This window comes from Vespula pensylvanica, chromosome 9 (assembly GCF_014466175.1).
Source record: "Vespula pensylvanica isolate Volc-1 chromosome 9, ASM1446617v1, whole genome shotgun sequence".
Lineage (NCBI taxonomy): Eukaryota > Metazoa > Arthropoda > Insecta > Hymenoptera > Vespidae > Vespula > Vespula pensylvanica.
This window is the reverse complement of record NC_057693.1, coordinates 6,730,831-6,758,628: the sequence shown is the minus strand read 5'-3', so window position 1 is coordinate 6,758,628 and position 27,798 is coordinate 6,730,831. Positions and strand designations below refer to the sequence as shown.

Here is a 27,798-nt window from a genome sequence, read left to right as displayed (position 1 = left end):
TACCGATTCGACAATCGCGAATGAGTTTTTCTTGTTTTTTTTCTTTTTTTATTTTTTTTTTTTTTAATTTTTATCTTTTCAAAAAACCGAAGTGTCAGCGAGATTGCAATCGTTCGTGCTTGAAACGATAATGTTAATGTAAAAATTCGAGAATTATTATTGTTACTGTTATTTTTTTCTTTTTCTACTTTTTTGTTCTCTCTGTCTCTCTTTTCTTCTTTACGTTCGTTGCAAAGCGAAACCAATTCGTTTGCACGGTCACGATCTTCTTTTAATAACTCTTCCTCTTTGTTTCTCACAGCGAAAAGCAAACAGTAATTTTTTTTCTATATTTTTCTTTATTAACGTCATCGTCGGTCGAATTTATGGTAAGTGACAAAATTTTTCTTCGATGGATTCCTTTTTTCTTTTCTTTTCTTTTCTTTCCTTTCTTCTTTCTTTTCCTTTTTTTTTTTTTTTTCTTATTCCCCTCGATCAAATCTGCCGTTAGAAATTTTCTTTTTCACTCGTTAGACGTCTGACACCAGTTCTGACTTATCTGTTTTGCTTATCCTTTATTTTCTTCTTCTTTTTTTGAAAATTAAATAATGTAAAAAGGAAAAAAAAAAAATTGATTTCAATACGTCGGATATCCGAAACACTTCATTTCTGTTTTTTGTTTTGTTTCCTCAGTTTTTTTCCTTGCATTAATTTCCTTTCTTAATCAATCTTTTTCGACAGAAATTGTTGGTCATCTGTTAGATATATCAAAGATCGATCGTAATCATCGCATTAGTTACAAATTATCGACTTCCGATCGATATTGAATAACCTGTACAAGGAAGATTTTAAATCGCGTTAATCCTCTTTCGGAGAAAGAAAGAGAGAAAAAAAGAAGAGAAAGAAACGCTAAAAAAAAAAAAGGGAAGAAGAAGAAGAAGGAGGAGAAGGAGGAGAAGAAGGGTCAAAAAAGTAAAAGAAAAAAAAAAGTATCGTTCAGACGTACGTATATATTTTAAGGGGATGTCATCGTTAAAAAGAAAAGAAAAGAAAAAAAAAAATAATGTCTATTAATTAATGTACAACACGTATTACATACGATTGAATGATATATCGCAATCGAGCAATTGTCCGTGGGTCTTATCTTGTCCTCGATGATATTATTGAAGAGTCTACAACCGTGAAAACTTCCGGATATTGTCCGAAGGTTGAAATATAAGGTGATAGAGGTGGAGAGGATAGGGGGAGGAAGACGGAAGCGGACTTTTAAGCGTCGGCGTCGTTTTCAAAGAATTCAACCGAGATGGCCGAGAAGATGTGAGATTATTCTCGTATTTCTATCTACGAAGAAGAGCCAATCTCTTATCTGTATCCTCATATTGCATTCTTATTCGATGACAGGCTTAAAACGAAAGAGAACGTCGAGAGGATCGATGAATCTCTGTCGGAGAACGTACAAACTTATGATTCTTTTTCAACTCAACAGGACGAACTAAAAATTTCGTAGGATTATCTTTATTTTATATATATATATATGTGTGTGTGTGTGTGTGTGTGTGTATATATATTTTTTGTTTTGTTCTTATTCTTTTTGTTGTAATTATTGTTTTTATTTGATCACATTTAGAAATCATTTTCTAAATGAGAATGAAATCGAAATTCGTTGAAATTTAGAATGAGAATAGAATCTAACGATAGTATTGATTGTTATATTATATTGTCTATCTATCTATACGCTTTTCAGGGACTTTAGTGCTTTTATACATATAATGAAGGTAAGCGTAACCGCCGGTATCCTCTTCATGCCCAATACGTTTCGGAAAACCGGCTACGTGATGTCCGTCATTTGTGGTCTCCTTATTGGTGTGATTTACATGCACAATTCTGTCATTCTGGTACGTGACATGCTACGTTATACACGTCGGACGAATCAATAAAACTCGTTCGATCTTCCATATGTTTGTTTAATTTTCTTTTCTTTTTTCTTTTATATCGTCATTTTTTAATTTCAGTTTTTGTTTAGCTTCTTCACTCTTGTTCTTTATTTTTTTTTTTTTTGTTCAATCAAGTATGAAAGATATATATATATTTTTTTTATTTTATTATTTATTGTATCAGGAAATTATATTTGTAATATCATTAATATCAATTTTTAATATATATATATATTTTAATATATAATTAAAATAATGTTAATGTCTCAATTGTCGATATAAGTTAACGCAGTAATACAATTTTCGTTTGATCATGAAACGAAAAGAAGAAGAAAGCAAAAATGATAAGTCCCACGTTAAGTCTAATCGAAATTGACGACGAAAGTAATTCTTATGAGTCATGCCTTTTGTTCATATTTGTTATATCAAATTCATGATGGAACGTAAAATATAGAGTAAAAGGAAGCAAAAGTATTTCTCTCTTTTTCTTTTTCTTTCTCTTTCTTTTCTCGAATTTTTTCGAAACGTTATTGTCGAACCGTCAATTTGAAAATTGTCGAAACGTTAATTTAATATCAATGACATTTCTATGCCAAATAATAATAATAATAATAATAATATTTATTACGTGTACCTCGAAATGTGAAAACCAGCGCAGTGACATTTTTCTCTTTTTTTTAAATATCTTTTTTCTGTACACACATTTGTATAAATTTTTTTTCTTCTTCATTCGTTCACAGGTGCAGTGCTCTCAGATATTATGTCGTCATCATCGTTTGCCAAATTTGGATTTAGCTCAGACCGTCGAGGTCTCATTTCTTACGGGTCCCGAGAATACGCGTTGGTGTGCTAGAGGCTTTGCAATCTTCACGAACATTATCATATGCTTCATCCAGTATTCAGAAGTCGTGATATACATACTTTACGTAGCCAGTTCCTTTCAGCAGGTAACATACGAATCGTCGTACACTCGTACACACCTACACCCACACACATTATATATGTATGTATATATATATATATATATATACGCACGTGAATACGTATATGCAGGATGACTCATTTCAATCGATACGAACGAGGAGAAACTGATTAAAAAAAAGAACGTATATATGCATATATCGTTGATTATTAACAAATACAAAAAAAAAAAAAAAGAAAAGAAAAAGAAAGAAAAAAAAATGGAGGAAACGCACGAAGAAGTTGTTACGTTGGGTTTTTCTTTTTTTTTTTTCGCCTGTATAATATAAGTACGTTTTATGACGTTTCGGTTTTACGACGATAATATAACTTGATCCACGTAAAAAAGATTGTCCTTATTAGGTAAAATGATGTAACGTCAATATGATATGTAAATATTTAAAAATGAGAAAGTATAATACGTACGCTTTCGTGCATGATTATCTTTCAACGAAAATTATCATTGTTACGATCTATAACATTTTATTTGTATTTATATATGTTTCTTGATATTTTGTTAATGTCGATGAAACGGTTTCATTTTTATAAAAGAGATGTTCTTTATTTATTAATAACAAATCACGTATGAATATTCATATATATATATATATATATATATATATATATATATATGTGTGTGTGTGATGTTTATCCATTTATTACAAAAAATGTTTTTACAATTGTCTGTGTTGTTTTATCGATTGACTATTCGTGATTGGTTATCGTCGAAAGTTTATTAATATTATTAAAAGAAGAATTAACAGATTACCGAATGAAAAAAATCGGTGACATTAAAAATGAAAATAAAGATGGAAAAAAATACAAGAGAGAAAAAAACAAACTCGTTTTTCGTTCAATAAACACAACAACCGGCTCGTAATTTCTCGTACATTTTTTCTTTTTCTTTTTTCTTCTTCTTCTTTTTTTTTACCATCACGCTCCCCTTTTCGATAATGTCAATCAAAACCTGAATTCTTATCTCTTCTATCATTAAGTATATACATATATATATATATATATATATATATATATATACATATATGTATATATACATTTATATATTCACAATATTATATGCATCTAATATATATATGCATCTATATATATATAATATACATCTATATATATATGCGCAACGAAAATGAATAAATACACTTCGATTTTATTATAATATTAATTTAATTTCACAGGTAATCGAATATTACGGAAACATCGTAATGAACATTAGAATCTATGTGTTGATATTTTTTCCAATTTATTGTTGCCTGATACTCGTGCCTAATTTCAAATACCTGGTGCCATTTTCTATCTTCGGTACGATCTTCTTCATCGTCGGTATAACGATCAGCTTGATTTATTTTCTCGAAGATTTTCCAAGCCTGAAACGTCTCGATGCTTTCACAAATGTTCGCTCGGTCCCAATATTTCTCACTATATTTCTTTACGCTCTGCACAATATTACAATATTGCTGCCATTAGAAAACATAATGCATAATCCAACTAATCTACCAAGATTGATAATCATTTCTACGTTATTTAACACGATAATTTATATCATCTTTGGTTTCTTGGGATATAACAAGTACAAGAATACCTGCGACACCGTGATCAAGAATTTGCCTCTCGACGAAGTGTGAGTGTATTTTATTCTTAGAAAATAAATATGTTTGTGTATTGCTCATGAGAATGATAACGCACGACGAGATACCGATGTGGAATTATTTATTCGCGATTGAAAAGAAAAAAAAAAAAGAAAAGAAAAGAAAAGAAAAAGAAAGAAAAACGCAGGAATGAAATCGCAGCGAACTATTACAAATACTTAGACGATAAAAAGAACAACGAGATAGATAAAGTTAACCGTGCATTCTTTGCAACGAACGCATTTAAACCATCTTCGATTTTCAATGAAATTCGATTGTCTACAACGCAACGTCTAACGATTTATATCAATCATCTAGGAACCATGATAAAATGATTTCGATGGTTTTCAAAAAAATCTATCCACGCAGTGATATCGTCTATGATTGAATTCATGAATAAAACAAATTCGAATTATTTTTTTATATGAATCTGAAACGATATGGTTCGTGGATGATGGATAACGTGTATATGAATGAAATGGTTTTAATGATTTTGAAATGAGTCTACGAAATGGTTCGTCAATAATTCATAACTTTCATGAATGAAACGTTTCAATGATTTTTATATGATTATAATATACCACAAAGTGGTTCGGTTAAAGATTTGTTACGTATATATGAATAATATGGTTCAATGAATTGAAAGTCTTACTAATAATTCGTCAATGTATTATATTAATTTTGATGGAATGATCAATGATCAATTAGTTTGATCAGTCGATCATTAAATTATTTTATTATATATATTCTATCGTTCGATCGTATACCGTTATCATTTAATATTTTTTGTGCATTAGAATATCGAACAATGTATGGTGGAATTTATGGATGATATTTTAACGAAAAAAAAAAAAAAAAAAGAAAAAAAGAAATGTATTTTAAGGTGCAATTAACAATGTTACGTAAATCTTAAATATTAACGTTATTAGAAGAAAGTTATAATTACTATTTCCGTATAATTTATATCGACTTAGATCGAATGCGTTGATATGAACTAACGTTATAAAGAAAATAGAGAAAAAAAACATTGCATCTCCATATACCGCCATTGTTCGTATCATATCTAATTAATTGTCAAAAATAATTCGAAATTTATTTTGAATGTTCTGTAAGTTAAGAAACAATAAGTCGATAATGATTTTTCTTTTTCTTTTTATTTTAATTCTTTCTTCTTTTCTTTTTTTTTTTATTTCTATTTAACGTTACGATATCGATTGTTTATGTCCTACAATTCGATCGATAGAATTGGAACGCACGCGGACATATTTGTTTATCTTTTGTTAGAACACTTACTCCGTAATTTTCCTTTTGAGAAAGATTGTCTCTAAAACCTTACGACATTTCGCGGTTTACGAACGTCTCGAGTTTATTCGCTTTCAAACAAAATCGTATCAATAATAATCGGCTTATCAACGAGCTCGACCGCATTCTTAATGTCTCCCTCTAAGAACTCATTCATTAGACACATTTTTCATTCTGTTATATGTCGAACACATATTTTGTTACACGTGGATTTAATGACGTGGCTCCAGTTATCGATCGATTAAAAAAAATTATCTTTTCTCTGCAATGACGGTGAAGGAATCTTTTCTAAAGAACATTTTAGATAAGATTCGACGATACAAATGTTTGCGTTGTTGATCAATACTCGTATATCGTGCATTTTTAGTACGTCGATCAATAATATAATTGAAATAAGAAATTATCTTATCTGATTTTAATGCATTATATACAAGATACATATACATATACATATATATGTATATATATATATATATATATATATATATAAAACATAGATATACAATATTTAATTGTTAAATTATTAATATATTATTATTATAATATTTATTGGCATAATACTAATTAACATAATAATAATATATTTTAATATATTATCTTTTATTATATTAATATTATTATAGATAACGTATAATTTTATAACATTGTAATATATACATTTTCTTGCACATAACTTATTACAAAATTTTGCAGATTAGCCGAAATGGTGAAGATCGGCATTTCGATGAGCATACTCTTTTCGATCGGTATAAATTATATCATACCTGTTCAAATAATCTGGCCGATAATAATGCACTTTACCGGTGTTAACTATCGTTATGAAATCCTCTTTCGTTTGGTTGGTATTACATTGCTAAGTAAGTTACTTTTAAAACAAACGAAAAGAATAATGTGTTGCGTCTGGGTTGAAGAGAATAAACGAAATAATAATTAAAAAAAAAAAAAGATAAATCGATTGATTGAAAAAAAAAAAAAAAATAGAGAGAGGGAGTGCAAAGACGTGAATACAATTGTCGATCTCGCAGCAATCATGGCAGTCGCAATTCCACGAATGATTCCTCTTACTGGCCTTCTCGCTGCCTTGGGCATGACGAGTACCATATTGTTTATTCCCATGTTGATAGAGATCAATACCAAGTGGCAGGAAGCAACGTACATTTTATATATCAAGAATGGATTTCTATTCATCATTTTTCTCCTCGTTTTGGTAATATAAATAGCATATTTGACTCATATCGATTGTATACATATATATATATATATATATATATATATATATATATATATATAGTTAAAAATAGTTTTCAATGATATATTTCAATGTATGTATATAAGTATATGTATCTATGTAAGTATATAGAACATGGATACGTGTAGTACAATTAAGTATGTATATGGTATGTTGACCCTCTTCTTTGGCCTTCCGTAGAACAGTGAACTAACATCAATGTCAAAGAGGCGTAAAAGAAAAATTTACTTTTTTCTTCTTTTTTTTTTTTTTGTTTACGTTTAGAGATACGTCGAATGAACGACATGATTGCAAGAATGATATTTCACGAGGAAACAGAATGTAATTAATAATGATTTATTTTATTCATATTTCATATTTATTAACAATAGTAATAATAATTATGGGTGATAAATGAATTATAATTGATAGATTTTGTGTACACTTGATTATCTATATACGTACATACATACATACATACATATATACACACACATATATATATATATATATATGTAATAATAATTAATAAAATTTGATAATATAATAATAAATATTACAATATTATAATATTTGTTATTATTAATAAAATACATATTTCATATAATAATAATAATTAGTATTATTATTAATAATATTATAATTATCAATTATTAGATTTTTGGATCCATAGAAAGTTTGAATACAATTATAGTGAATACCGAGGCTATAACTAATTGCTGAGAATATTTTTAAATGAAGAAAAGATATGAATATTGAGATCTCTCGATCGCGATATAACGACGAGTGAGTGGAGAGAGTGAATATGTACGTAAGTATGTACTGCGATTACATAAGAAAGTGAACCGAAAAACGTGATTGGACATGCCTCTTTGAAATCGATTGCATGCACTAAAGAAGGAAACACGTGCACCAGATATGAAATCGAACAAACATCGATTGTGATTAAAGAAAAAATAAAAAAAAAAAAAAAACAAGGAAAAATAATAAAGAATCGAAGAGAAAAGAAGGAAGAAAAATATAAAAATTGTTTTTCCAATTTGATAAATTATTTGTAACCGAGAGAATAAAAGGAAAATATTGTATTATATAAAAAATCGAATATAATAAAATTTACGATACAATAATATATAAATCCGTATAGATATATATATATATATATATATATATATATATATACACACATATGTCTATTTATCTACATAAATATATTATTCTATATATTTAATATTTGTAATATTTTATTATACATGTATTATGTGTGTGTATGCGTGTAATATTATATCTAATAAATTATAAATAAATATCTATCTAATAAATATTATATATAATATCTATAATATCTCTCCACACAAATATTACACACACACACACACATATATATATATGACCGTAAATTAAAAAAAAAAGAAAAAGTGCATAAATAAATAAATAAATAAAAGACATTAAACTAATCATGTATTTTCTATAATAGAATAAAATTTTATAATAATAAAGATAGAGATAGAAAAAAGGATAGAGAGAGAGAGAGAGAGAGAGAGAGGGGGTAAACAAAGAAAGAGAGAGGAGATTGACCGAGAACCCAAGAGAAGAAAAGGACAAAGAACAAGACTCGCATTCGGTTAGAAGAAAAAACGGGAAGGTGAAAGGGAGCGAACGAGTTGCACCCAATGTAAGATCGTGGACTCGAGTTAATCGCAGTCAAGCAGTCGTCCTACTATCTCGCGTTTATTAACAAAAAATCAAAGAGAAAGAAAACAAATTTCGTTGCTTCAAAATTATGAACGATCGGAATCTATCTTTCGTTTCTTTTCTCTTCTTTTTTTTTATTTTCTTGAAGCGAGATTAAGAAAAATCTCTTTCATAAAAAATATAAAATACGACAAATCAACGACGTATACAATAATTCTTAAAACGCATTGTTCTTTCTCTTTAATCCACCCACGTGCACACAAACACACAAACGACAATAAATTATTTATCAATCGAAACGATATTATGATCTCTCGAAAATATCGCGATAATAACAATAATAATAATAATAATAATAATAATAATAATAATAATAATAATAATAATAATAATAATAAAATAAAAAATAAAGCAAACAGTGATATTATAAACCAGTGTTGAATAAAAAATAGTGAAAGAAAAAGGACAAATAAAAGATCGAAAAAAGGATTAATAAAAAAGAGAGAGGAAGAGAGAAAGAGAACAGAAAAGAAAGTAACAATACCATAACTAATAACAACTAATATCGATAACAATATTAATAAAGAAAAAAACGAACAACAAATGGTACACAGTTTCACACAGTGATGTCGCAAAAAATAAGTGTCGAAGAATGAAAAGCGTGCGATTAAAAAAAAAGACAAAAATAAATAGAAGATAAGCAAAAGGAGCAGAGAAAGTGAGGAAAAGGAGGATAGAGAGAGAGAGAGAGCGAGAGTGTGAACGTAGTGGTGGGGGAGATAATTGAAAAGAAAAGAAAAGAGAGAGAGAGAGAGAGAGAAAAAGAAAGAATTATAAATAAACGCAAAAAGAAAAGAGAAAGAAGAAGATAAAAAAGAAAGAAGGAAGGAAGAGGAGAGGAGAGGAGAAGAGAGGAGAAATGTTTGAGGAAAGAGTGTGAGATAAATCGTTTCTACCTACCGATCAACGGCCAATAGAAGGACAGAAGAGAGGGTCGATCGATCGATGGGTACTCGTGGATCTCGATCCCCACTTCTTCTTGTTTGCTTGCACCGTTCCGTCAAGGAGTAAGTTAGCGTAGCGCTGGGTGCTCCGCGTTGTCTGTCGACGGTAGTCATTCACGTGCGTTGCCTACACCTCTCTATCTCTCGGTATATATAAACCTGCCTAACGTCGAAGAGGTTGCCCAGTCGCGTTGCGTTTCTCTTAACGGAATCAAAACTCGAACGGATTGAATCGTCGATCCGTCCGTCCGTTCGTTAGTTTGTTTATCTATTTGTCTATCTATTTATCTATATATCTATCTATTCTAAAATCATTTCGATCGTTCTACGTTCAATCAGGATATGACGTAACGTAATAATTATCGCGATATTATTGTTTGTTATTATTGTTATTTTTATTGTTATTTTTATTCTCTCTCTTTTCTCTTCTTTTCTTTTCGTACGAAATCTTTTCTTTCTCTCTCTCTCTCTCTCTCTCTCTCTCTCTCTCTCTCTCTCTCTCTTTTATCCTCTCTTGTATCTATTTCCGAATAAAAACGAGAAGAACGACGAATTTTATTCTTGAAATCTCTCGTGACTCTTTTACGAGTATCTGTCGTGTCGAAGATAGGATAAAAGTTTTGAGTAAGATCGGGTCACGTGAGCCCCACCTATTACACCTGTTGCATCGAAACGAAGATCAACGATTTTGTGGTCCTACCAATATCGAGATACTACTGCTGTTGTTGCTACTACTACTACTACTACTACTACACTACTACTACTGTTGCTGCTGCTGCTGCTGCTGCTGCTGTTACTGCTGTACTACTATTACTACGTTACTATTACTACGTTTTACTACGACAAAGAACGGTGACTCTGTTACGTCGTAACTGCATCAACGGTGCTTTCTCTCGTGCGTCATCGTGAACGAGCGAGAACGTTGCCCCGTTCACAACCCTTCATTTCGAGAGATCGATATCAACGAAAGAAAAAGAAAAAGGAAATGCGGAGGAAAAGATTATTCGACGAATTATCTAACGATTAATAAATCTACGTAGATATCGATTGATATTCGATTAATTTAAATAAATAAAATATAGATATTCTTCGATACTTTCAATCGATCCCGATCGATAGAATTCAACGGGGAAAATAATTTTGATATTTCGATTTATTATAAGAGAAGAAATTTATTTTCGTATCTCGCAGCATCTGTGATACATACAACAGTAAGTATATTTTATTATTTTATTATTTTATGATCGCACTGATTATGTATATATGTATGTATGTATGTGCATATTCGTAGGAACGTGCAAATTCTATTACCGTTCTAACTATTGTTAGTAGCATTTCTTATCTCTTTGTAAGATCGAGTTTCTAACGCACGTTCTAAGAAGACTTTTCCATTAGTTTCTTAAACCACCTTAAATCAACGACAGTTTCGCAAATCTATTCTGATTTAATTCACTAAATCATTCATTCATTTATTCGTTCGTTCATTCTTTTATTTAACCATTCTCGCAGCAGTTGAACAAACATGACAATGACAATATTTGAAATTCTTTTTGTTACTATTGACATCGACATTTTTGTGAAATGTATCATCAAATTATTACGAATCCTTAGTAAACGATGAATTAATTTCTTTTGCTTTTATTTTTTTTTTTTTTTTTTATAAATTTTCCAACATGCTTGTTAGATAGAATCATTATGATAGAATTATTTCTATTTTTTCTCATTTTCTTTATTTTCATTCTACTTTTTTCTTTTCCTTTCTTCCTTTCCTTCTTTTCTTTTTTTCTTTTTTAATTCGTCATCGCATTAATCCGATATTTCACTCGCCTTTTTTTACTTTCATTTCTTGTTCATTTTTTTTTTCCATTCTTGCTAGTACATTTTTTTTTTTTTTTTCATTTTCTCTCCTTTTTATTCTCGCTAGTTCATTTTTTATTTATTTATTTACTTTTTTCTTACACCAATGAATCATTTTAACAAATTAACTTACCAATATATTCATTTTGTAACTTATATTTCGTTTCTAATCGAAAATATGCAACTTCAACTACTCGATAGTCCCTCTTTATTATCATTAATTCAATAATCGTTACCATGCTGAAGTATCGCTTTGTGATAAGAAACATCACGATATCATTTTCATTTGTTCACTTATGTCTTCTACATATGAATATGCATATCTACATAGATTCATTTTCCTTTCGTTTGTTATATATATGTATATATATACATTATACATATGTAAGTAAGTACATATGACGTCTGTTGAGAAACCTTCGTTACGCAAGAATCGCTCAAAAGTTCAAGGTTTTTACATCAAAGACTATACATGTAGGAGACTCTGTCGTTTTCTTATCAAAAAAAAAAAAAAAATCAATTTGACAAATTTTCAATCAATCAATCTTTCTCTTTCTTACTTTCTTTTTTTCTCTCACTTACTTTTTCTATCTTGAAAAAATACTTTCTATATAATCGACACCATTGGACAAAGAACGTTGATAGCAAACATTAAAAAAGCTTCTTATCATTTTTATGAGTTAGAAACAAATTACTTCACACACACACACACATTTAAATATATATATTTTTATATATATATACATATTTATATATATTTATACACGCATACACCCATATTCGAAAATTTTTATTTAATTATTATCTATCCATATATATATATATATATTTATTTATTTATAAATTTTATTAAAAGCTTTTTAAATAAAAAAGAAATATTATTCAAAGTTAATACATGCGAGAACAGATACGTATAATATGACGATCGATTAGTTTCGTAACAAAAATTTTCTATTAGATAGAACAAAACAGAAATTTTTAACATAAAATATACAAAAACACGGAAACGGAAAGAAACTGCATAATTTTGCATATTTATTGTTCTAAACCAAGAAGATATGAACTAGTGAAAAAGTCGGAAAGGAGGGACGAGGTTAGAGAAAAGATTTATGAGCATTCTTCGAACATGTTATCTCGTGTTAAACCACGTAGACGTTCGTAAGTACTTACTTACATACGTTCGTACAAGAGGATATCAATCGTATATGATAAGTTTAAATAATAATCGTTTTTTAAAATTAAAAATTGGTATAACGATCTAAGTACATTGACGGACTAATCGATAGAATAATAGAATAATAATATAAATACATAGTTCACGAGAACTAATGCATTTAATGCATTTAAATAAACATTCAAATAGTTTGACAAAAAATAGAACAATTCCTACCGATGTTCTAACGATAAATTAAGATACGATGATACAATTAATAATCATTTATTAGATACTAATTCGAAATCGAAAAATGAAATTCTCTATTAATCTTGATTTTAAATTAAAAAACTTCCCAATTACATGGAATAAAAATAATAATGATAATGATAATAAGAATTCAGAAATATACATTGTGTGTATATATGTCTGTGTGTGTAAAGAATGAATGGGTGTGGGTGTGTATCACATAATAAATATTTTATCAGTATTCGTGCTTTTCGTTGTCATTTTTCGAAGGTATCAATCGATTATCTTGAAGAAGTACGCGATTAGGTATACTTTATCATAATTTTTAAGATAACAAACACGAAGTTCGATGTTATACTGATTATATCAATATGTTTACTTTACGTCATTGATATATATATATATATATATATATATATATATATATATACACGTACATTTATATATGTATCTATATACACACTTGTGTGTGTGAGTGTGTGTATGTGTCGATGCATACTTTTTTTTAAATTTCTATCATTTAATATCGCACGGATATGTGTCATTAACATTTGTGTGCAATAATTAGCGTCGTAAGAGGCACGGTTCATGATTTATTATACAATTAGGTGCAATGCGTTTTTTATTTATTAAAATGAGAAAAGGGTGGGGCAAAAAAAATAATGAGAGGAAGAATCTTTTCATAATATGATTCATTCGAATTGTTTTCATCTCTGTATTTACTTTGTCCTGGATCGATCGATTATCGAATCGATATCTCACATTCCCAAACATCGATTGATAAACTTTATCTGTAATACTCGAGATGTTATAGCGATAACATTTTGATTGAAAAATTTTTTTACGTAGATGAGACGAACTTTTAGCTAATTCCTAAAATGATCAAGACGAAAGATTTAAAAAAGTTTTTATTTTTACACTTTGAGAGTACTGTCAACGATCTTTTACGAGGAAATGTTCGAACGAATCGAATTTCTTTCTTTTTTTCTTTTTTTCCTTCTCCGTTTATTTATCTTTTACTCTTCGTATAAATTTGATACGCGGATGATACAATAATTTCATATAATTGATTTAGTAATTTAATTTTTATTTAAGAACATATATATATATATATGCTTTTCAACTACGTTGAATTTTATTAAAAAAAAAAAAGATATGTGTGTGTGTGTGTGTGTGTGTGCGTTGGACGTATTTAATTTAGTTGTTTATTAAATTTCGTATAAACGATTATGAAATTTTTCTATTATTTTTTTTTCAGAATGTAATAATGATATTGGTTTCTTACTCATAAAAATTTTACTCGTAAAAATTTCTATAAGTAAATCGTGAATCGAGTAGAAAGAAACGTATCGTTCGTTTGTTATAAAAAAAAATATTTGCATTAGAAAAGATTTAAATGTATATATATATTTTTTCTTCTACTTTCTTAGTACAATCATCATGGGTAAAATGGAAAAGGAAGCAGAATCCAACTCGATGAAGGATTTTAACAGCAGGTAATGAAACAACGTATTTTATTTCGATTTCAATTTCGTTCTGTAATTTCATTAGCAACGAAGAGAAACGTAATTAATAAGATAGCAATTTTTTGATATTATATCTCTAGACAAGTAGTTGTTAATAAAGTACGATTTGCGATTAGATAAAGGTTATCGATCGATCGAGACATTTAAATCGATCGTAAGATCATAGGAGATGCGTAGAATAATTTTTTCTTCTTCTTTTTTTCTTTATCGCGAGACGAAATATATTTAAAATTCGTCTATATCAATACATACGTTTGATCAACGATTAATTTGATAAAATGATGTAATTAATTCGTCTTCTTTCATTTATTTCATTTCTTTTTTTTTTTTCTTTCCGATCAGCACGAAGATCGCAGCGATTTCGGTCGGCGATTACAACGAAAAAGATGAGTTTTACGATCCTTTCGAAAACAGAGACAAGAAGCACACCAATTCGTAAGTTAAATTGATTTATATCTAAAAAAAAAAAATTTATTTTTATTTTTATTATAATTTCTTTTTTCCTCTTTTCATTTTTGGTCTTCATGATCATTGACGCTCGTCTATAAGATTTAACATGAGATAGAAATTATGTCTTAGAATATCGATCGAATTATATATGAAATTCTTCTTAATCTATATTTCTGAGAATTAACGAATGTCAGATAATAAAAATATAATTAATCATTTTGTCATTATCTCCGAATATCTCAGATTTATTAAGTTTAGATAAAATTTTACAATTACAATCGATTGAGTTTGTACGGTCCGAAAGAACGTTTTCTTTTTCGATTTAAATTTATACACTTTGATTGTAATCGCGATAAACAATTTTTCTTAACAAAATTTGTCTTAAAAAAAAAAAAGAAAAGAACGAGTAAGAAAAAGATAAAAAAGAAAACAATTCACATTGAATAATATCAGAATTGTATTAACTCTGGCTGGTAAGACTTGTGTTTTGGATAAACCAAAAAAGAAAAAAGAAAAGAAAAAACGAATGAATAAATAAACAAACAAATAAATAAAAAAATAAAAAAAGATGTCGAAAAATTGAACGTATGATTTACAGCGATTTAGGTTCGTTGGCTCATCTTTTGAAATCTTCGCTTGGTACCGGCATTTTGGCCATGCCTAATGCCATAAGAAACGGAGGTTTGATAATCGGTGGATTAGGGACGATAATCATCGGTATGATATGTGCTCATTGCGTTCACATATTGGTACGTTCGTCTCATATACTCTGCAAACGTACGAAAACACCAAAGATGACTTATGCTGAAACAGCCTATGCTGCTTTTCTCTGTGGACCTAAAATTTTAAAACCTTGGGCTAATGCAAGTAAAATATTTGTAAACACGGCACTTTGCGCGACCTACATTGGTGGTGCATGCGTTTACATCGTATTCATTGCTACAACGATCCATCAGGTTAGTTGGTAGATCCAATTAATTCGTCATTAAAATTTATCTAATCGTTCGTTAATAACGTGTTTCGTCTGTTATAACATTCCTTTTTTTTTTTTTTTTTTTCTTTTATCGTTAAACTCAATCTCGATCGTTAAGAATTTATTACGTATTTTACAGAAATTAAATATATTTTCTTTCTTTCTTTCTTTCTTTTATATATATATATATATATATATATATATATATATATATATCTTTTCTGTCGTTATTTCTTAAAACTGAGATACTTTTGATTATCTCAAATATATGTATTATCAGATAATTCAGTCTCGTCATTCAATCTCTATCATTAATTTTTACAATTATTTACTATAATTAATTAAATATCTATACCTTCGAATTAGATCGTCCTATCGGATAATAATAAATTTATCGAGATGTTCACTTTCATTCGTCAATTTCTCTAGATTTTTATAATTAGATATACGAAGTATAAAGATATAAATATTCTTTATAGATTGCCGAGTATTATAACGGGCACAATACAATAAACAAAGGTTCTTTGATGCTAGCATTGATACCAGCAGTGATTTTATTAGGACAAATACGAAATTTGAAATACATGGTACCATTTTCAATGGTGGCGAACGTCAGCATGATGGTTGGTTTCTCGGTTACGTTATATTATATTTTCAAAGACCTTCAACCTATTCAAAACGTCAACATGTTTTCGGAAACGGAACAATTACCAATTTTCTTCGCTACTGTTGTATTTGCCATTGAAGGAATCGGTGTGGTAAGTTAATTCGTCAAATTAAAAAGCGTCTTTGTCTTACGTAACTTCATTATTAAAAATAAAAGGAAGAATAAGAATTTTTTTCTTTTTCTTTTTTTTTTTTTCCATCGAAATCTCTTTAGGTAATGCCAGTGGAGAACAGTATGAAAACACCACAACATTTTCTCGGTTGTCCTGGTGTACTCAACATAACTATGACAATCGTTGTCAGTCTTTATGCGATAATAGGTATATTCGGTTATCTAGCATATGGAGAGAATACAAAGGCGACGGTCACGTTAAATATACCAGTTCAGGACATGTAAGTTTCTTCGAGATATTGATAACAATCAAGATAATTAATGTCAATCCATTTACTTATGTATTTGTCTAACCCATACATCAAAATCAAAACTTCTTATCGAAGTGTCCTCGTTGTTTAAATACATACATGTATATATACAAACATACATACATACATACATACATACATACATACATACATACATATCATATCATATCATATCATAATCATGAACTTTGAATCCTACTTTAAACTCTATGTTACGTTTAATCGATTATAACATTACAAGAAATAAATTCGATCGTAAATATCGACCTGATTGTATGACATAATTGTCATATATATATATATATATATATATACATATATATGAAATACATGTGAAAAAAAAAAAAGAAAAATTATTTTCATTTCTGATATTAGTTTGGGACAAGTGGTGAAACTTTTGATCGGATTGGCTGTACTGTTCACATACGGATTACAATTATTCGTACCGTTGGATATAATGTGGAGTGCAATTAGAACGAAATTCAGTCACAAGTACGAAGCCGTTGGTGAAACGACTTTGAGGGCTGTCATCGTTTTATTGACAGGTAAGTCTGGTCTCTCTATCTCTCGTCCATTTTACCTTATCAAATAAGTCGCACGTTATTTGCCGGGGTCTTCTTCGCGTGGCAAGTGAAACGAATGCCAGACGGCGCGTCTTACTTTCCTAACGTAAGAAGATGAGGAGAGTAGGACAGGCAAAATACTTGTTTGACCGGCGTGCTCGCCGATGATGGTCGAGTATGACTCAGTATCGATTATCGGAATCGTTCTAATGATGACATTGTAACTATTTATCAGGATTTTATTTTATTTCTTTAAAATAATAAATATACGTATATTAAAAGAGAAAGACAGAGAGAGAGAGAGAGAGAGAGAGAGAGAGAGAGAGAGAGAGAGAGAGAGAGAGAGAGAGAGAGAGAGGAAGAGAACCAACAAAAAGAAAAGAAAAAAAAAGTCTATCAATATATATTGAATTTTATTTATCAATCTGATGTTAAATAATTATCTCAATCCATCTTTGTCTATCTCTCTCTCTCTCTCTCTCTCTTTCTCTCTATTCTACGCGGAAACTAGGATTATAACTAATCGACTATTTATCCTATTACTAATTAAAATTCTCTGACAAACAACATGTTCAATCGCTTTTTACGTAAGTTAGTTCCACGTGTGTCTCTTTATTAATGCAAATAGTTCAAACGAGCCAGAAAATAGTACTATTCATCGCATGACACACGGTGTAAGAACGATCGCAAAAAAAAAAGTGTAAAGAGGGAGATAGAGACAGATAGATAGACAGAAAGAGAGAGAGAGAGAGAGAGAGAGAGAGAGAGACAAACAGACAGACAGACATCGAACCACCTGGCCTGAATTGTTCGGAACGATGTCACGTACTCGTTCACTCGGTTATAATAAAAAAAGACGGAAATTAACTAGCAGCCTTGGTTTATTCCGCTTCGATGCGGTCCAAATCGGTTTGCTAATCGTGCAATCTAGTTACACATCGTATTTAGAATTCATTCTTCTTCTTTTTTTTTTTTTGTTTTCTTTTTTTTTTTCTTCCTTTCTTTTCGTTTCATCAATTTATTTCCTTCATTATTATCGATAAACGGATTTTCGTCTCCTACTGCTCGTGCTGTAATCACTTTTCTTTCTCTTTTTTTTTTTTATTGTTAGTTTTTCTTTTTCTATTTTCTTTTTTTTCTTTTTTATTTTAATCTTTTTCATCCCTTTCTTATCGCATGTTTCTCTTAATTTTATATTTCGCCAATGATCGGCGTTCGATGTTCGGCAGACTTTAATTTGTAAAATATATTTTTAAAATATCCTTGAGCGTGATAATTGGAAAAGAAGTAAAAAAAGAAAGAAAGAAAGAAAGAAAGAAAGAAAGAAAGAGCTAAGAACACACTTCTTGGTATAAGACTAAAGTCATTAATCTATATAAAATACGACGATAAATTTTTTCGGATCATTCGTCTGTCATAAATTATAAATTGTATTGGAATAGAATTTGATAAAATCACTTGATCATTTGTTGATCAACGCGTTTTATAAATTTTAACCCGATGATGTTAATTTAACGTTCCTTTCGATATTCTTATCAGATTACAAAAAAAAAATTTTCCTACCAAATACGAAGAACGTCGGAATTTTGTAAAGTACAATAAGATAATCTTCTTCGTAGTCTTTCATTTTATTATATTTTACTTTTATACATCACACAATAATATAGTTAGAAAAACGAACAAGAAATTATTATAAATATAATTAAAAATATCGTTAATGTAAGCGTTTTAACGAGCCGTAACTAACAATAAGTATTTTTAACTCCTTATCATTATTTCAAATAACAATTTCAAACAAACGATGTTTTTCTCCACCTTTTTTCTTTCTTTCTTTTTCTTTTTTTTTTTTTCTTTTTGTTTTTTTTTTCATTAAACTTGTATCATAAGATTACAATCTCTTATTTTTTCTTCTTATAATCTTTTCGTTTGTTTTTTCTTTTTTTTTTTCAGTCGGTGTAGCTGTAGGCGTGCAAGAATTAGAGCCATTCATTTCTCTGGTAGGTGCAATATTTTTTTCCATTCTCGGCATCAGCATACCCGTTACGGTCGAGACAATTTCATGCTGGGACGGACATTTGGGTACCTTCAAGTGGAGACTTATTAAAAATGTTATATTACTTATTTTCTCAATGATGGCATTGATATTTGGTTCGTGGATATCGATAAAAGATATCATCAAAGTCTATAATAAGAAATAATTTACAACTATTGCAATAGCAATAATTTTTGTTATTTTGTTTCTTTTCGTTTTTATTTCTCTTTTTTTTCTTTTTTTGTTTTTTTCTTTTTCTTTTTTACGCGACATTACTTGCCATATATCTATAATGTATTTCGTATGAGGATAATACGAAAAAGAGATAACAAAGTAAACACGTCTAGTTTGGAAGCGATGATAAAAGAAAAAAAAAAAAAAAAAAAAAAGAAGGACAAAAAAGAAACGATAATGTGCGATTATGCGTACATAGAATTCGTTATCTGTAATTTTGCGTGCGTCACGCAATAAATGATTCGTTAGTTATTTCTAACTGCAGTTGGAGAAATAATTTTCGAACGAAATGGAACTTAAAAATTTATAATAATATTGTAATCATTTTTTTGTTTTGTTTCTTTTTTGTGTAGATATGTACATTTTATATATTTCGCATACACACACACACACACACACATATATGTTTATTAATAATATTATAGATATGCAGATCGAACTTGAAAATTAATTGGAAATATTTTTGAAATCGTATATCTAATTGAAAATTCTTTCTTTATTTGCTTTCTTTTTCTTTCTTTTTTTTTTTTTTTTTTCTTTACGATCGATTTCTACTTTAATATCGTACCATTTTTGATTACGTTAAGTCTGCATTTCGTATTAATTTAAAAATCAATAATTCTTTTCTCGTGTGAATTTTAATTTAAAAAAAAATGTACATATATAGGCATAACAGTGTTGCTGAGCAATATTTAATTTAATTAACGATTTATGATTACAATTTAAAAAAAAAATATTTCATTATCTATAATAATTAACTATTCAATTTTAATTAATTGAATTCTCATTTAAGAATGATTTGTCATTTTTTGACAATTACGACGTGTATAAGGAATAATTCGCCAATGTGCGAATTTAACTCATTCGCGAGATACACAGCAAAATGATATTTTAATTCAAATGTTCTAAAATCGAAATAAGAATTTTCATTGTTAATTAATTAATTTTAATGATGATTAAATGACTAATTTAGTCGTGTCCTACGATTAAAATTGCCATAAATCAAAATGATAATTAAATACGATATTTCAATTGCTTTCGTATATTGAATAATCGTATATCGCCTTAATAACGCATATTATATATCATTTAAATGTAAATAGTTTATTATGTAACACCATTCGCACATTTATATAAGAGCGTTATTCGTAAACGACGATGTTTACGTTTATAAATATCTTTTTATAAACGTACAAACAGATAGGATATTTCAATCTAAAAAAAAAAAAAAAAAAAAGGCTAAAACGTTTAAAAAACGAATAAAAAAAAAGGAAGGAAAAAAGAAAAAAGGAAAACAAAGAAAAAAAAAATAGAAAAAAGAACAATGGCTATAACAAAAAATAATAGATCGAAAATTCCAAAGTCTGTCGATTAATTTCTTTCTTTTTCTCTATATATATCCTCGAATGTTATTCGAATATTTATTTAGAACGTACGTGTGTTCTAGAAGTTAAATATTGTTCGTGTGTATCCTAGAGTACCAAAGTCGGATTAATTTTTTTCATCGGATCGATCGATCGTATTTTCCTTCTTGGTATCGGTAATTTATAGCATAATAAAATCAAAAGAAGTAGACATATGCCAATAACTAATGGGAGCCATTGCAAAATCAATATAACACTTCTAATTCTATAAATCATGAACATTAAATCGAAATTCTTCTTATCCTCGGTTGTACCCTGCAACAAAATAATTTATGATCTATCATTGATCGAAAATATGTTTATTTTTCTTTTGTTACTTTACATTTTCTCTGTCTTATTTTTCTTTTTTCTTTTTCTTTTTCTTCTTCTTTTTTTTTTGTTTTGTTCAAGTATTTTCAATTACTCAGATTTATCGTTAGATCTGTAACGGTTTAGTCCTAATTATATTGTAATTGATTGTAATTTTTCTATGTTTGTAATTTTTACGAGTTCCTGGTATTAATTATTTGAGTGAAAGAGTATTATTATATATGTAATATACATATATATATATATATATACAATTTTATGCGTTATAAATTATATGTAATATATAATTAAACACATACATGTATGTACACAGACATATATATATATATATATATAGTATTAAAATTTTATAAATGATCTATAAGAGGGAAGTTATTCCTCCTTCTGATAGATCGAAGAGATAAAACAAAGTTGAATTATCACCATCATCATTGTTGTTATTATTATAAATAATTATCAAACCTCGCTTATCCAAATAATCGGAAAGTAACCCTCGGTGACGTTGGCGAGCAATTCGATCGGTTGCGGTGATATCTTCATATTAATTTGCATTTTTTTATAACCATAAACAGGTTTACCAGTAAGCGTGTCGATCAATATAGAACTCGAATGAATTTCCTCTTGGGGATTCAAATCCGGCACGTAGTTTAAAATTTTCGGATCGGCGTGAAGAAAATGAGGCTCGGATAATAACGTAGGCACTTTCTGTGAAAAAGAGGAAAGACAAAAAAGTAATAAAAGATAACGAAACAAAAAATTACGATTAAAATATTTAAAAAATAAATAAATAAATAAAGTATGGTACCTAATAGTAGGGATATTTTTTATACGGAAAAAAAAAAAATTGTACAAGAATTCATCGTTACATTGATTCGTTTTGAAAAAATTGAAAATAATAATAATAAAAATATATATATATATATATATATGTATGAATATATATTATAATAATTTACTTCGATATTACTTTGTTATTATATTTTTAATTTACCATGCATTTGTTAACGTCCATGAGACCCATAGGAAGACATGCTTTTTCGTGCTTGGCAATCGGACAATAACAATCGCTTTCATTATAACTCCAATTTTCGCTTGTGTAAACGTATCGCCATGCTTCCAATTGATTAATCTTTTCAACTCCCTTGAACTCTATAAACGAAGCTCTGCAAATGAGATAACGAAAGAATCGATGTTACGTATATGTGTTTTTTTATTACGTAAATAACGTTTTCTTTTCTTTCTTCTTTCTTCTTCTTTCTTTTTTTTCTTTTTTTTTTTTTTTTTTTTCTTACCGACAGGTTTCGACACTGTAAATGTAGATACGTGATGGTGGCTCGTTGTAAAAAGGAAAGATCACACCATCGGTTCCTTTAATAGTATTGCATTCTTCGGTTGTCCAATATTTATTTTTTCGTTTGTTGTATACGGAAGTTATGCTGCCTAATTTTGTTTCATCTTGCATACCTCTGTTAATGGTGATTGGACCAACCCAAGTTCCATTCATCTTCAACAAATATATATATATATGTATATACACACATGCACACACATACATATATATATATATTTAAAAAATTCATTAAAAAATATATATTATAAACATAAAAACTAAATAAATAAATATTATAAAACCATAATAAACATTATAAAATATAAATCTAATTTTTATTTATAATATTTATAATGATAATGAAAAAAAAATTATATAAGCGTATACCGTTCCAAAAAGGCTGTACATGTATTTGTTCTCGATTTCAGTGTTCCATAAAATCGGTGGTTTTCTTCCTTTTAACGTCATACAGATTAATTTCATTTTTTTATGTTTATTAATATCGCATACGAAAGATACACCGCTGAACAATATATCTTTAACTTTTGCTGTGACAAATAACTGATTTTCTTCGGGGAATAACATCCCTATATAATCGCCATATTGTTGAAGCATGTTTAACGAAAAACCTGCTAGCTGTTAATGAGAAAGTGAGTTTTGTTTTATTTATTTATTTTTTCTTTTTTTATATTTAAAATTAAATATCTATTAAAATTAGATACGATAGACTTTACCGTGTTTATCGTACCGAGATAGGCCATATTTAAAAGAACAATTTCATCGTCCTCCAAAAATTCACCACTTTCCTCTTCGTTAAAGTAATATGTTTTTTTGGTATTGTAAGTTATTTCGTCTCGTATATCGTTTACGCTCAATATATCTTTTTCAAGGATTATACTATACAAAGGAAGAAAAAAAAGAAGAGAAAAGAAATGAAGATTCAAATTATATAATGATATTAATACATATGATAAATTATTAGTATGATAATTTTTAAAAAATCATAAACGAGTTAAATAAATTATAATATATACGTAATTATATAGTAATTATATACTTGTAATTTATTCGATTTTTATGAATAATTTTATATAATAATTTTTTTAAAATTTTATTTAATATTCTTATAAAAAAACACTTACTCGTAAACGTAAGGACCACGTTCTATAAGCTTCGGTAATTCTCCAGTTAATACATCATTCGGATTATCAACATGGAACAAGTATATATTTATTTTAAGATCCAAAGGCGCCGACCAAATACTGTAACCCTTTGTATTGTCTATTAATTTTTTTTCCTATGATAAAACAAATAAGATCAATGATTTTTTCATTAGTTTTTTATAATAATTTTTTTTTTTTTTTTTTTTTTTACGATCACAAACATCCTTGCATACCGAACGTATTCTTTTGAGTAAATAATTCGACAACGTTTGATTATTCATCATTACTACTCCAGCAGTTATCAAAATGGCGGCACACAAAAACGTAATCACGGTGAAACATCCTTTCACCGATTTACGCATGTTTTTTGAATTTTTTTTTCCCTTTTTCTTTTTTTTTTATAACGATTAGGTTTCTTTTCTCTTCTTTCTTTGAAATATCATCGAATGCAAACGATGAAGAGGTTGGTATCGTACTAAAGTAACATGCGTTTCGTTACGTGAAATCTTTCTATCGATAACTATCTTTCCACGATCATATACATATAATTTATTAATTCTTTCATCGCGTGCAACTTGGTAAACATTGTGTTCTATTATCCTCGTCTATAAATATTTTCCACATTTTATTTATCAATGATTAATCGCTATAGTAGCGAATACAATCGCTGATATTTTTTTTCTTGCCCATTCTTTTGCTTATTTTTATAATATTTTCTTGTAAATTTTTTTTTTTTTTTTTTTTTGTTTTTTTTTTTTTTAGGAGAAGAATGTATAGAATCGTAAGAGTTAATTTATCGATTTCTAAATAATCTCGGAATGGATGCTTTGTAGATTTTTTTAAATGTTATATTTCATCATTTTTATATGTCTACGATTAATAAATTATTTTCAATTAGGATACATATTTAAATCGCAGGAAATTTTATAATAAGTATTATTGTGCGCGAAAAGGAGAACGAGCGCCATCTCTCGTACGGATAATGAAATATCGTACGTTTGATTTGACCCACCGCAAGATTTTCTACATTATCGACCGGTCATCATCGTTCTTCCTTCCGACCAATGAAATCGTTCGAACTTCTCGCTTGTTTTCAAGATCATTTTTTAAGGAGGATTAAAAAGGGGTGAGGGAGAAAGATGGCGGCCTCCCTCGGTTCTTTCCGTTTTTGAAGTTTAATTTTTTAACGATAACTCGTACACGTTCGCGTCATGCCAGCGTGATCGAAGTTTTATCAGCTACGATCAAGAAGTACCAGTAATTTTTTTCACTTCGAAATATCTCATCGATGCGAAGCAGGACGTGTGTGAGAAAGTCGCGTGCGGTGTTTACGGCCATAACCTATTTCGAGCGTTCGTGTTTTTAGTTCCAACTTTTTCCAAACAATGGCAATGAACGAGGATTTTAATTTCGCCGAGCTCTGTAGGCTCTGTTCGTTGAAAAGCAATCACCACTTACAGATATTCGACAAAGAGGGCGAACAGCGTCAATTACTTTTTAAAATACGTTCATGCATTCCCGCCGTGGTAAGTAATTTCATAATTATGAATTTCAAAGAAATGTAAACTTTATTTTTTCTTCTTTACATCTTGGAGATATCTATGATTTTATTTTAGAATTAACCTATTTATTCTTTTCAATGCTACACGTAGTGCGTGAATTAATAATTAGATAGACTAGTATAATTAAATTGTCAAGAGTATGTATAACTATTGCTAGGAAAAGTCACACTTTGTAATAGAAGGATATATCTCCATTCGATAGAAATATGAAGGATCGACATAGTTAAATGTAGGATACATCGAAGCGGAGAGATACTAAGCAAATATGTATAGAACGTAAAGGAACATTTTTATTGATAGTAACATCGTAATGTTGAGCTTGAAATCTTGCGTTCTGTGTCAAGCTAACGTATTGCATCGCGATGAAGACAAATGGAAAGTCGTTACAAAAACATTTACTAACATATGATTTTTAAATCCGTTACAGATAACAAAGGAGGATGCACTTCCAAAGAACATCTGTCAAAGGTGCGTGTACAAACTGGATATGTTCTACGAATTTCGCGTAAGCTGTATGACCACAGATACGGTATTGAAAAATTACGCGGATAGTTTGAAGAATCTTGCTGCGTCTGTAACCAATCAGGTGAGACAAAGTATAAACTTGGTTTTTATATAATAACTTTCTTTACTTTTAACGTAATACTTATTTACTCATCGATTATAATCCAATCACGATTTAATTCCATGCCGTAAAGAAGATATCTTGACGGTCTTTTAAAAATTATTAAATCTTTGTTTACTTTGACTTTTTTAAAGTGCGATCATGAAACTAAATAAACGTATAAAGATCAAATACAACGTGTATACTCCGGAAAGAACATCAAAGACTTTTAAAATCTGCCCGTAAACATATTAATTTCATTGCTTTAAAGAGGGAGAGAAGTAAAAAAGAGGTACTTGACGGTGTTCCAGAGCTCTCTCTCTCTCTCTCTCTTTCTCTCTCTCTCTCTCTCTCTCTCTCTCTCTCTCTCTCTCACTCTCTCTCTCTCTCTCGTTCACAGGCGCGTTTATTTTATTATTGAAACGCATTGGGAAAAGGCAAGCTTTGAAGAACGAGAGGAGAATAAAAATATACGCGTTTAAATTCTTCGTAAAAAGAAAAGTTCTTCGATTGTGGGACACGCGGTTCGCACCTATGTAAAACCTATGGAACTCCAGTTGGAGTGCTGTAAAGGAGAGGAGGGGAGAGGAGAGGAGATGAAGGAGGAAGGAGGCGAATATATGAGTGAGTGAGTGAGTGAGTGAGTGAGTGAGTGAGTGAGTGAGTGAGTGAGTGAGTGAGTGAGAGCGTGTATGCGTAGGGTGGAGGAGAGGAAGAGAGAGCAAGGGCGCAAAAGAGAGCCGCTTATGCGATCGGTAGCCGGAGGTCCTTGATTTGCCCCTCGTCTCCTCTCCGTTAGAGTCCTCTTTGCTCTTCTCCCTCAACACCCTCGTCGTTTTCGTTTCAGTCTCATTCGACGAAGCAGAATCTCGATAATTCCACCCTCACACAGACGCGTGAGATTTCTGGGTGGGTTGATGGGTGGGTGGTTGGTTGGTTGGTTGGTTGGTTGGATGGGTTTTATGGGTTGGGTTGGTCGGTCGGTAGGCATTGCGAGGAGTGAGGGTGAGGGTAAGGGTGAAGAGGAGGGGGAGAGTGGAGTTAACCGTCGTCGCGGCGCTATTGATCGGCCGTGGACTCTGCTAGGCTACGTCGCGTACGGAAAGCGAAAGTCTCTCCTTCGGCTCGTCGTAGTCTACCTTCCTTTTCCTCTCCACCCTTTCCCTTCCCTATCGCTCTTCAGCAGCATCCCATACCGTCCCTCCCATCGTCCTGTCTGCTACATCTACTTTATCTTTGTCCGATGTACATATGTAGCTAGACGACATGTGCGTTTTAAACGGAAAAGACTCTATGTATAGGTCCGCTCAAGAGAGGACCAAGTACTTATTCGTTTCTCGGTCATCGATGCACGTATATGACGACTATGTATTATAACAAAACGAGTCGAAAAAAAAAGAGGGACGAGTACTGTTGATATAGGTTATGTTTGAAATGTATACGTATATATATATGTTTTATGTGCAATATTTGATCTCGACATTGAAATGTCTCTCTCTCTCTCTTTCTCTCTCTCTCTCTCTTTCTCTCTCTCTCTCTCT

General features: G+C 29.6%; 4 protein-coding genes across 5 annotated transcripts in view; 3 read left to right on the top strand and 1 right to left on the bottom strand.

Annotated features, from left to right (window-relative positions):
* The first annotated feature begins 1,553 nt into the window (after positions 1 to 1,553).
* LOC122631686 (proton-coupled amino acid transporter-like protein pathetic) lies at positions 1,554 to 8,071 on the top strand. 2 transcript variants are annotated; one of them, XM_043817664.1, is made up of 6 exons: positions 1,554 to 1,874; positions 2,654 to 2,860; positions 4,064 to 4,506; positions 6,509 to 6,672; positions 6,841 to 7,022; positions 7,701 to 8,071. In XM_043817664.1, exons 1-6 carry the CDS (start codon positions 1,749 to 1,751, stop codon positions 7,764 to 7,766), a joined length of 1,188 nt encoding a protein of 395 aa, XP_043673599.1. In that variant the 5' UTR covers positions 1,554 to 1,748; the 3' UTR covers positions 7,767 to 8,071. The 2 variants fall into 2 exon arrangements, with proteins under 2 accessions (XP_043673599.1, XP_043673600.1); XM_043817665.1 differs by lacking the exon at positions 7,701 to 8,071 and having other exon boundaries at positions 6,797 to 6,951.
* Positions 8,072 to 10,197: 2,126 nt separating this feature from the next.
* Positions 10,198 to 19,807, top strand: LOC122631685 (proton-coupled amino acid transporter-like protein pathetic). The gene is made up of 8 exons (XM_043817663.1): positions 10,198 to 10,950; positions 14,429 to 14,494; positions 14,867 to 14,959; positions 15,573 to 15,930; positions 16,427 to 16,705; positions 16,828 to 17,006; positions 17,412 to 17,581; positions 19,550 to 19,807. Exons 2-8 carry the CDS (start codon positions 14,439 to 14,441, stop codon positions 19,795 to 19,797), a joined length of 1,383 nt encoding a protein of 460 aa, XP_043673598.1. The 5' UTR covers positions 10,198 to 10,950; positions 14,429 to 14,438; the 3' UTR covers positions 19,798 to 19,807.
* A 1,412-nt stretch (positions 19,808 to 21,219) lies between these two features.
* Positions 21,220 to 24,464, bottom strand: LOC122631697 (sensory neuron membrane protein 2-like). The gene is made up of 8 exons (XM_043817685.1): positions 24,325 to 24,464; positions 24,071 to 24,225; positions 23,663 to 23,825; positions 23,316 to 23,564; positions 22,891 to 23,102; positions 22,590 to 22,761; positions 22,061 to 22,303; positions 21,220 to 21,544 (listed from the first exon to the last, which is right to left on the bottom strand). Exons 1-8 carry the CDS (start codon positions 24,451 to 24,453, stop codon positions 21,338 to 21,340), a joined length of 1,530 nt encoding a protein of 509 aa, XP_043673620.1. The 5' UTR covers positions 24,454 to 24,464; the 3' UTR covers positions 21,220 to 21,337.
* A 740-nt stretch (positions 24,465 to 25,204) lies between these two features.
* LOC122631698 (zinc finger protein 768) overlaps positions 25,205 to 27,798 on the top strand; it is a 10,426-nt gene continuing 7,832 nt past the window's right edge. The window contains exons 1-2 of the mRNA XM_043817686.1: positions 25,205 to 25,617; positions 26,081 to 26,239. Of these exons, the coding sequence (XP_043673621.1) occupies positions 25,477 to 25,617; positions 26,081 to 26,239 (300 nt within the window). The 5' untranslated portion in view covers positions 25,205 to 25,476. The remainder of the gene's footprint in view (positions 25,618 to 26,080; positions 26,240 to 27,798) is intronic.